Source organism: Lipotes vexillifer, unplaced genomic scaffold (genome assembly GCF_000442215.2).
Source record: "Lipotes vexillifer unplaced genomic scaffold, Lipotes_vexillifer_v1.1 scaffold21, whole genome shotgun sequence".
In the NCBI taxonomy this organism is placed as follows: Eukaryota; Metazoa; Chordata; class Mammalia; order Artiodactyla; family Lipotidae; genus Lipotes; species Lipotes vexillifer.
This window is the reverse complement of record NW_006774065.1, coordinates 1,325,298-1,335,768: the sequence shown is the minus strand read 5'-3', so window position 1 is coordinate 1,335,768 and position 10,471 is coordinate 1,325,298. Positions and strand designations below refer to the sequence as shown.

The 10,471-nt window shown below is 56.8% G+C and overlaps 2 protein-coding genes across 2 annotated transcripts in view; one reads left to right on the top strand and one right to left on the bottom strand.

Moving 5' to 3' along the window:
- Window positions 1–4,981, top strand: part of DNAH10 (dynein axonemal heavy chain 10) — a 140,356-nt gene extending 135,375 nt beyond the window's left edge. The window contains exons 70-75 of the mRNA XM_007448657.1: window positions 195–326; window positions 498–709; window positions 801–968; window positions 2,894–3,074; window positions 4,009–4,154; window positions 4,592–4,981. Coding sequence (XP_007448719.1) covers window positions 195–326; window positions 498–709; window positions 801–968; window positions 2,894–3,074; window positions 4,009–4,154; window positions 4,592–4,738 — 986 coding nt within the window. The 3' untranslated portion in view covers window positions 4,739–4,981. The remainder of the gene's footprint in view (window positions 1–194; window positions 327–497; window positions 710–800; window positions 969–2,893; window positions 3,075–4,008; window positions 4,155–4,591) is intronic.
- Window positions 4,982–6,408: 1,427 nt separating this feature from the next.
- CCDC92 (coiled-coil domain containing 92) overlaps window positions 6,409–10,471 on the bottom strand; it is a 5,143-nt gene continuing 1,080 nt past the window's right edge. Inside the window, exons 2-4 of the mRNA XM_007448656.1 lie at window positions 9,842–9,988; window positions 9,201–9,242; window positions 6,409–7,187 (exon numbers count right to left, since the gene is read on the bottom strand). Coding sequence (XP_007448718.1) covers window positions 6,409–7,187; window positions 9,201–9,242; window positions 9,842–9,988 — 968 coding nt within the window. The remainder of the gene's footprint in view (window positions 7,188–9,200; window positions 9,243–9,841; window positions 9,989–10,471) is intronic.

Sequence of the window (10,471 nt, the reverse complement as noted above, 5' to 3'; positions counted from 1 at the left end):
GGAAAAAAAAAAAAAAAAAAAAAAAAAGATGCACACAGGACTGTATTGGGCAAGGTGGTGTAGAATTCTTATTTTAAAAGCACGTCATCCTCAGAGGTGGAACGTAGTCTAACGTGTGTGGGGACGTCGAGGCTGTGGGCCCTCGGGAATCGGAGGTGGCATGGCGGTGTAACCGCCGTTCTCTCCCATTACAGAAGCCATTGAGGCCCTCCCTCTGGCCAACACGCCTGAAGTGTTTGGGCTGCACCTCAACGCTGAGACTGGATATTACACTCAGGCAGCTCGAGACATGTGGTCTCACCTGCTGGAGCTGCAGCCTCAGACGGGTAAAGTCCCCTGCAGAGGACTGTGCCCATCGGACCGGGGACAGAGGGCGCTGGCGCAAAGTGCTGCTTCGGGTTCTGATAGCTTCCGTACTGTTGGTGCCCTTCTGAGAGCCAGAAGGCACCCCGGTCCTGCGCTTGCCTTGCTCTCTCTGAAAAGTGTCCTGATTTCAGGGGAATGCAGCACCGCCATCAGCCGAGATGATTACACTGGCCATGTGGCCAAGGACATAGCAAACAAGATGCCCAAAGCCTTTGACTTGGACCTGGTCAGGAAGCAGCTGGGCATGGCCACCTCCCCTACCTCAGTGGTGCTCCTGCAGGAGCTGCAACGCTTCAACAGGCTTGTCATACGGATGTCCACGTCCCTGGCTGAACTTCAGAGGGTAAGCCTGCTCCTCAAGTGCAAATTCCTGCCTCGGTGGAGCGCTGGGTTTTCCGCTAGTCTTGCCTGACTGCTCTTGATTCTATAAACAGGCCTTGGCTGGAGGAGTTGGGATGAGCAGTGAATTAGACGATGTAGCCAGATCCCTCTTCCTTGGGCAAATCCCTCGTATCTGGAGGAAGCTTGCCCCTGACACCTTAAAGTCCCTCGGAAACTGGATGCCCTACTTCCTGCGGAGGTTCAGCCAGTACACGACGTGGGTGAGTGAGAGGCAGCGGTCTGCTTGCTGGTTCCAGGCTCGGCCTGGACCCCCTCAAACCACTTCCCGACTCCTTCTCCCCTCCCCAGCGGTACCTCTGTCAGGAGCTGACTGGGTGCTCTGGAAATGGTCTCAGACTCTGCAATGGTCTCAGACTCCCTTCCTCGGGGACTCCCCTGGTGGCGCAGTGGTTGAGGATCCGCCTGCCAATGCGGGGGACACGGGTTCAAGCCCTGGTCCGGGAAGATCCCACATGCCACGGAGCAGCTAAGTCCGTGCGCCACAGCTACTGAGTCTGCGCTCTAGAGCCCTCGAGCCACAACTACTGAGCCCGCGCGCCACAACAACCAAAGCCTGCACGCCTAGAGCCCGTGCTCCCCGACAAAGAGAAGCCACCGCAAGGAAGTGTAGCCCCTGCTCGCCGCAAATAGAGAAAACTCGCGTGCAGCAACGGAGACCCAACCCAGCCAAAAATAAATAAATTAAATAAATAGATATATTTAAAAAAGAAAGACTTTGAAGCATACTATGCACAACTTGATTTATCCATCTAAGAGTCTATCTTGGCAATTGTTCCATCTAAGTACATCTAGACGTCATTCCTTCTAGGCTACTCCATCTCACAGATATCCCATATCCTTTCCCCTGATGGATATTTAGGTGGTTACCATTGTTTTTTTGTTTTCTTTTTGGATTTTTTTCTTTTGCTAGTACGAACAACATTCTGGTGCACATGCCTTTGGAGACTCATATGAGTATATTCCATGGGTACAATGGAAGAGTTGGATCCGAGCGTGTGCATTTTAAATTCTGACAGCTCTTGTCAGATGGTTTTCTAGAGAACTTGAAACAACAGTGTGCGAGAATGATTATTTCCTCACCTCTCTGCAACATGGTGTGTTCTTAATACTTTGGATCTTTTTCTCCTTCATAGGTAAAAAATAATATCAACTATGTTGGTTGTGTATTTCTTTAATTATGGTGAGGCTGAGTGTATTTGACACGTTTATGGACATTTTGTGTTTTTCTATGAACTTTGTACCTTGATTTCATTTTTATCAAGTTCTCCACCTTTTTAAAAAAATTATTTATTTATTTATTTTTTGTGGCTGCGTTGGGTGTTCGTTGCTGTGCGCGGGCTTTCTCTAGTTGCGGTGAGCGGGGGCTACTCTTCGTTGCGGTGCTCAGGCTTCTCCGGTGGCTTCTCTTGTCGCAGAGCATGGGCTCTAGGCGCACGGGTTTCAGTAGTTGTGGCTTAGTTGCTCCGCGGCATGTGGGATCTTCCCGTGGGATCAAACCCGCGTCCCCTGCATTGGCAGGCGGATTCTTAACCACTGCGCCACCAGGGAAGCCCCTCAAGTTCTCCACCTTCTAAAACTGGTTTCTAAGAGCTCTTTGTACATCAAGGGAATTAACCCTTTTGTCTGCTGGTGTTGCAGATCTTTCCCCAGCTTGCCTTAAGCTTTTTGATTTTGTGGGGTTTTTTCCATAGGAAAGTTTTACATTTTAATGGAGTCAAATAGATCAGTCTTTTCTTTTATGGCTTCTGGGTTTTGTATTCCCCACTCCAAGATTCTGAAAACATTCACTGGAGATTTGATTTGTACTTTTGTGGTTTATTTATTTAGTTTTGTTTTGTTTTTATTTTTTTGGCCGCGCTGCGCGGCGCGTGGGATCCTAGCTCCCCGACCAGGGATCGAACCCACGCCCCCTGCAGTTGGAAGCGCGGAGTCTGCATGTGGTGTATTTTTTATATTTAAATCTTGGCTCCACCTGGAGTTTGGTGCTCCAGCTTGTTTTTCCCAGTGGGCTGCCAGTTGTCCCAACACCATCTTCCTGCCCCTAACGTGAACTACATATTTGTCAGCTTTGACCCTGGCATTGGATGGCAGCCCCAGGCTCTCACCAGCTGCCTTCTCTTTCCAGGTCACCGAGAGTGAGCCCAGTGTGATGTGGCTCTCGGGGCTGCACATCCCAGAATCCTACCTCACGGCCCTGGTGCAGGCCACCTGCCGGAGGAACGGCTGGCCGCTGGACCGCTCCACCTTGTTCACGCAAGTGACCAAGTTCCAAGATGCAGACGAAGTGAATGAGCGGGCGGGACAAGGTACGGTCAGCTCCCTGCGGATTCACGGCCTCTCATGTAGGGTCTCCCTCCCCAAGCCACCCTCAAAAGGGCTGAGCACAGTGTGGGCCCGGAAAGTCAGACTGCTGCAAATACTGGCCATGTTTGTGTGCTGTCCACGTGGGGCTTGACGTCTCTGAGGGTGAGTCCAGATGTTTCTTTTCCAGTTTTTCCACCGAGACGTGGGCTGATGTCAGGGGAGAGCTGAGCCACACTCGCCCAGCTTGTCTGTGGGAAATGGGCTACTAGGTTACAAAGAACTGGATCGCCAGGTGGCTTCCCTGGAACCCATGAAGGCCCGGGGGCATGGTAGCCAGAGAGCAGGATGGGCCAGGCGGGAACCGTTCAATTGTGCTATAACGTCAAGTCCCTTAGACACTGGTTACTGACTGTGTGAACTGCGGCTGGAAACTGTGGTTTCCCGGGGGGTCGTGTCTTAGAGGACATCTCGCTGCAAGCACAAAAGCCCTCTTCAGCTAGCTTAGGGAGAGGGGGTTTATGGTGAACATTGTGGAGCGCTCAGTCCCCTTTGTAGAAGGCCAGCGAGGTCTCAGAGGGACTGGCAGTGTTGGGGTGGCCATGGTGCCAGCTGACTCTGGGGCCCGAGGCCAGCTAAGTCTGTGGGCCTTGATGCCACATTGCTGGGGAGAGGCGACCACCCCTCTTCCATGGCGCTGTGGCCATATGGAGGGTCACGGGGTCTCCAGGGTGTCCCATCTGGGCTCTACAAAAGGAAAGTGGGCGGGGTAGAAATGGTGGCCACCCCTTTTGGGAAGAGGCCGGGGCTGTGTCTGGGGAAGGAGAATCAGTTAGTTACCCTTTTGTTTGTCCATATGCGCATCTGCTAGAGCTGCCGCTCGCAGGGCAGAATGACACTTGCCTCCACCTAAGTGCGGCTCTCCCCTGGTGCCTCTAGGATGCTTTGTCTCAGGACTCTATCTAGAAGGCGCTGACTGGGATGTAGAAAAAGGATGTCTTATCAAGAGCAAATCCAAGATGCTGGCCGTCGACCTGCCGGTCGTGAAGATCATCCCCACTGAAGCCCATCGCCTCAAACTGCAGGTGAAAGGCCGATGCCTGCCCCGTCTCCCCTCTTCTCTGACTGGAGTTAGACACCAGGTGGTTTCCAAGAGTCTTGCCTTTTAGCACAGGGCCTCTTAGCCTTTCAGGGCTGGGGGAAGCCTTTGGGCCACGTCCCGGGGGAACAATGCACGCGTGCGCATGCGTGTGTGCAGAGCCTTCCGGGGGCGGCGCGGGTTCAAGGTTGGAGGCTGTGGCGCATTGTGTGGATCGGAAGGTAGCTACATCCGGTGTGGACGGCAGGCGCCCTTGCAGGACGGCCTGCTCTGCCGGCCGACCCCGCTTCTCATGGGTGTCAGCAGAGCCCGGCACCTCGCGGGGCCCCTCCGCACCCGTAGCGCTTAGACGAGCCTTCGCCCTCCCCGGGACCCACGCTCCCCTCTGCCTGCACCGGCAACTCACGCCCCTTTCCTGTGCAGAACACTTTCCGGACGCCCGTCTACACCACCTCCACGAGAAGGAACGCCATGGGGGTCGGCTTGGTTTTTGAAGCCGATCTCTTTACCACGAAGCACATTTCTCACTGGGTCCTGCAAGGGGTGTGCCTCACCCTGAATTCTGATTAACCCTCTGGGTGAAGAAAACGGCACGAGATTCAGTCTGTGGCCAGCAACGGATATGCTGGGAATTCGTGAAGACTCATCATCTGCTGTCACTTCTTGGGGCCTCTCGAGGCAGGAGGGGGGTTGACACTGATTTTTTTTCTTTCATTTGAAATCAGCCATTTATATGTCTTTCCATATGAGTTAACCTGGTTTTATTTTTTTTAACTTTTAAAAAAAGAATTCTGTGGTATTCAAAAAGTAAATTCAAAAAGAGCATTTTAAGACGTGTCGAATTTGCTTTTCCTTCTCAGGGGAACAACTCAAAACTGCCTGGCATGTCGACGGCACAAGTGAGAAGTCTACCGTAAATTGTCAAAGGTGGTTTTTTGATGGTCCAGGTCTCTTTCAGCAGACGCCTCTCTGGAGCGAGGGCTGCGTGCTGGGGCGCGGGGTAGAAGGCCGAGGCTGCTGCGCGGAGGCAGCAGGGCCCCCGTCCCTGGGCTGATGAGGCCGGAGTCACCCACACCCTTCCAGAACTCTCCAGCCCGGCTCCCCGGGCGCTGGCCTGGCAGCGTGTGGGTGAGGGTGCTGAGCCTGGTGTTTTGATTCCTGCGTGAGGCTGTGAGGGGTTGGGTGCAGACGTAGAACCTGAAGGACCGGCGGCTACCGGGCGTCCCTTCCTCCTGCGCCCCTGGGGCTACTCCGGCCAGGCCCGGCCGGGGGCGAGGAGCGGCTTTACCCTGCGAGGGAGGAACAGGGCTGAGCTGAGCGCTAGAGGGACACGAGGGCGAGGCCAGTCACGGGGACAACTGGCTTTTGCTAGAACCTCCGAGGCGCAGAACGTTCTAAGGGATGGCTCAGGGCAGTGAGACACGGCAGGGGCCTCGTCTTTCCGGAAGTGAACCCCACCCCGGGACGCACCCCTGGGTGAGCCCACTGTCTGGGCAGCCGCTTTTTCTTCCCCTCCCACTGTTCCCCCCCCCCCCCCCCACAGGCCCACCCTCGGGTGGTTTAATAAAAGACACAGAACAGAAAGAAGGCAGGTTTAGAAAATAAAGTTTGTTGGGATCTTGAACATTTTGGATAAAACTAACAAAAAACAACACACATTCAGGTCGTGGTGATACGAGGAGTGACGTCATCTTATTTAGTTCCCGTGACTTAATATACATCTGCTCGGTTACCCGTGCCGCCCCCGTGGGAGGGTGTGTCGGGAGGTTACGTGTGTGTGTGTGGGGGGGGGTGTCTCCTGGAGGGAGCAGGGCTGCTCCGGACAGGCCGCCCTGGAAACGGGAGGGATGAGGTCAAGGTCGTTATGTGTTGCTCCGACTTTATAATTAGGCGTGTGACTATCTGATGTCGTTAACGTCGAGCAGCGGCGCAGCCTGCGGCCCGTGCCTTGTCCGCGAGCGCGCTGAGATTCCGCGGAGCCGGGCTGGAAGCAAGCGAGTCGGCACACAGGTGTTTGGCCGCAGCGATAATGTAAGTACGGATTCTGTAGCAGGGACACGATCGTGTTTCGGTGTCGCTCAGAGGGCAGAGGGGGCGCAGGAGAATAATCTGTTGACAGGCGTGAAAACAATTCGGCATGCGTGGGGATTGAAAGAGAAAAGAAACAGGAGGTGCGGCTGAGTTTTTCCTAGGCGTGATCACAGTGCCTCGAGAGCGCGGGCGAGGGTCGCGGGGGGCCTTCACACAGTTCTGTCCGTCCCTGAGTGCTTCCTCGCCACCTTGCCGCCTCCGTTCACCTGGTCCACCGCCAGCGTCTCCACCTCGGGCGGGGCCTGCGCCGGGGTCGCGTGGTGGATGCGGTGCGCCACGCCCACGTGCGCCCTGTGCGGCTTCTCGCGGGCGGGGCTGGGCTGCTCGCCGGCGCTGCGGTCCGAGGCGATGGGGGGGATGACGAGGGGCCGCTCCTTGACGAGGTGGACCTCGGCCGACTCCCTGGCCAGCAGGAACGGGGTGGGGTCGGGCATGGCGTCCACCGGCTCCCGCAGGAGCAGCTTCCGGCTCTCGGCCCCGAGTCTGTAGACCTCCTCGAACTCCGGGTGCAGCGGGGCCGAGAGGCTCTTCTTCATGCGGCGCCGGGGCGTCTCGGGCAGCCTGTCCTTGGGCGGGGCCGGCTTGCAGCTGGCCCGCGCGGGGCTGCCGGCCGGGCTGCCGTCCGAGGTGCCGCCGGAGCTCAGGAGCTTCCTCTTGGTGGCGTGCAGCTGCGACGTCAGGTAGGCGATGGTGCCGGCGCGCTGCTCCAGCTCGCTGCTCAGCGCGCCCAGCTTGTGGCTCTTCACCTTCAGCTCCTCCAGGTACCGCCTCTCGCGCTCCTTGATGCTGTTCTCCAGCACGACGACCATCGCGCTCTTCTGCTCCAGCTCGGTCAGCAGCTCGTTGTTCTCATCCTCCTTCAGTTTCAGCTGGGCCTCCAGGTCTTCACATCTTTTCTTGAGTTCGCTGCTTCTAGAAGAGCCGTCTCCTGGAAGGACAAGCCGAGGGGGCGGGGTGAGAACCCGAGAGCAGGGCGGCCAGGCCCGGGGGTGGGCAGGGAGACCTTCTGTGCGGGGATCGGGGGTCGTGGAGGTTCCCCTGGCCAAGATGGGCGCGGTGCCCGCAGGCCACACGGAGGGTAGGACCCCCATCGCTCGTGCCACCTCCGTGTCCTCTCCCCCCAGGAAAGGGTGGGAGATCAGGCGGTCTTTGGGGCCCCATTCCGCTCTCCAGCTTATTGCATATAAGGATGATTCCAAATTTCAAAACTGCTGACGTTAAAATGGGCAATTTCAGAGTATTAGACCTCTCCAAAGGCTTAGGATTAAACTGTTAGCAGAGCCATCTGTCTGTGCCATTCAAAGCACGGTTTGGAAAGGCAAATGTAGACTTTCTTTATGTCTAGAGCACCAAAGCTCTGAAATTGCGGAGGAGACTGGATGCCAGGCTGCCACCTTTCCCCCGACACGGGTCCCCTCTCTGCATCTCTCAGAGCATGGCATCCTTGGGCCTGAGCTCAGGCCCTACCTTGGTCCTTGGCCTGCCCCTAACACCGCACAGGCCGCCCTTCGGCAGGACTCTCCCTGGCTGTGCTCGCGCTGGTGCAGGGCGGCTGAACGGGGCGGGTGGTCCGTGAAGGTAGGAGGCCCTGGTGGTAAGGCCGGAACCCGTGTTTGTGGGTGCCTCTCAGGTGAGGATGCGGGTTCAGGGATGTTAGAGAAGCTGCCGAACAGCTCCTCTGATAGCCGAGTCTGCGTGTGCTTTCCACCACTGGGCGGGGCACCAGGCCCACCTGAGAGGCTTGCGCCCTGCCCCCCCCCCACAGGAGATGCCCCATGCCAGCTGTTACCACGAGCCCCTGATGAGGGGCCGGGTTGGTGGGCGGGTGGCCTTGGGATTCAGGGCTGAGAACCACGCCTGGAGAGGATATAGGGCAAGAATGGTGTTTCTACAGATTAGCGTGGGCCCAGAGGGGACAGGAAGTAAGGACAGCCTGATTTCGGTGACATGGATGGCAGGGGTGCGGGCTGGAGTCCCCGACTGGAGGTGGCCATCCTGCTCTCCTGAACCCCTGGAGGCCCAGTTCCTGGCCTAGGGGCTGTGGAGGGGATGCCTGGCACCCCTCCCCCGTCCCCAGGCCCCTCACCCACCACACACAGGAAAAGGGGGTCCTGGCTCCCGGAAGGCACACTTAGGAGACGTGGCACGGGTAACGCAGATGGAAAGTCAGTGCTGGATGGTGCTCTCGGGCTCAGGGGAACAGTCACGAGGACCTAGACACGCTCATGAATAGTTACTGCTCGTGTGAGGCCTGTTTAGAAAAAGTCATGTCGACTCAAATGCGGTTTCTACACTTTTAAAAGCCTCGCCCTGTTCTGGGGGGCAGCTGTTTGGGGCAGGTCACAGAGGCCCCGGCTCTGTGCCCTCTCCTCCAGCTGCCATCAGGCTGATGGTTCTGGGGGTCCCTGAGGACTCTGGTTTTGGGGGAGCATTTCTGGGACTAGAGTCTAGAGAAAGACCTTCAGCGCTGCTCTGGGGGCCACCCAGTAATGTGACCCCTCACTCAACCAGTCTGTAGAGAGCACACACTTTGTGCCAGGTCCTGTGCTAAGCTCCACGGACACAGAGGAGGTGGGACCCCGCTCCACCTCCTCTTTCCTTCTGGTTTAAATCACATCTGTTTCTTGATTACAGAAGGGGCACATCCTCACTGTAAAAAATCAGAAAACCCAGAAGAACACAGAACAGGCATTCCAAGTACGTGTGTCAATCAGAAGGAAACAAAAGCACTCACCCCTCCCACCCCACCGACAGCCCCTCGTCACACCGAGGGGTCCAAACCGCCCTCCCAACCTTTTCTCAGGGAGCCCTGGTCACACGTGCAACTCTTCACAGCAAGTGTGTTTTCTTCTACGTGTGTAATTAGTGGAAACAGGTGGACCAACGTGTGCCTCAACAGGAAACAACAGGAAGCATCAGCTTTTGGGAAGGGAGTTCTTACCTGTCTGATCCGAACTTTTAAGTGTCAGCTCATACGTTAAATCTAAAAAGGAGATCATATATGTTAATTTTGTATGATTACAGTATATTTCAAGACCTTCATCAACCCTGAAAACGCACAACCGATTCGCACGATCAGCCTGCGAGTCCTGCCCGAACAGGGCAGAGTTTGGCAGCATGAGAGGCAAGAGTGAGGACAGCAACTATCAGCGGCCACTGTCCTTACCAGGGTTCAGAGGGGGCCCTTCTTTTCCCTATGACACACTCCAGCACCCACAATTAGCAGGCAGCTTGCTCTGTGTAGTACACTTTGGTCATTGGTTCCAAGACGCACTGTAACTTCTAACCATTGCATCTGGATCCTTCAAGTCCTCGGTAAGCTGAGAGCTGGCTTTACAGCTTTACGCTCGTGCGTGTGGCCTTGGCAAAGAGGATGAGGTAACGCGTTCAAATGGAGTCCAGCGATGATAGGGTTAACCAGAGAGAGAGAAGAATAAGACCCCCTCCTCACTCGCCCCGCACAGCTTTTGAGCCAGCCAGTGCGAGATGACCTCGATGACAGGTCCTGCTTTGCTCTACAGCCCTGGCAGGCCTGGGACTGTCCCCCGCCCTGGTCCCCAGAGCTCGCTGGGGGCCCCGTACCTGTGCAGTGTTGCTGCAGCCGCCTGATCTCAGCGTGCAGCCCCTTGAGCGTGCTGGCGTGCTCCCGCTGAAGGAACAAGAGGTTCTTCTGCGCGCTGTGCAGCTGGTTCTCCAGGTTTGCGGTTGCCATGCTGACATCCAGATGACCTGCGGGGGACACAGGGCCTGGTGGCTGTCCCCGACAACGAGGGTCTCGGGGTGGCGGGCTGGAAGAGGACGCCGCCTGCCGCCTGCCCCCCTTGGCTCTGCGGGCTGGAGGGCAGTGTGAGGACCCGCTCCGGATGCAGAGGGCTCCCTGATTCCAAATCCTAGGCTCTCCATGGGCTACCCGACTTCAACAGACCGAGAGCAAAATCTCTCTTGACAGACTTCCCTGAGGAGGTGAGGCACCGCTGCCTCCGCTCAGGAGAACCGGGCGTGGGGAAGTGGAACCTAGAGCTGGCAGGCCAGGACGACGATGGGCGTGGCATTTTGGAGGGAAGCCCCGGGACCTCACAGAGTTGAGAGCCCCCCAAGTCCTTCTTTCCTCGGGAGTTTCCTGAGAACCATCTCAACGGGGCCACGTGGTGGCTGCAGGCGTCTGGAGGCCGGACCCAGACCCTGCCATCCGCCCCCACCCCCCACCCCCCG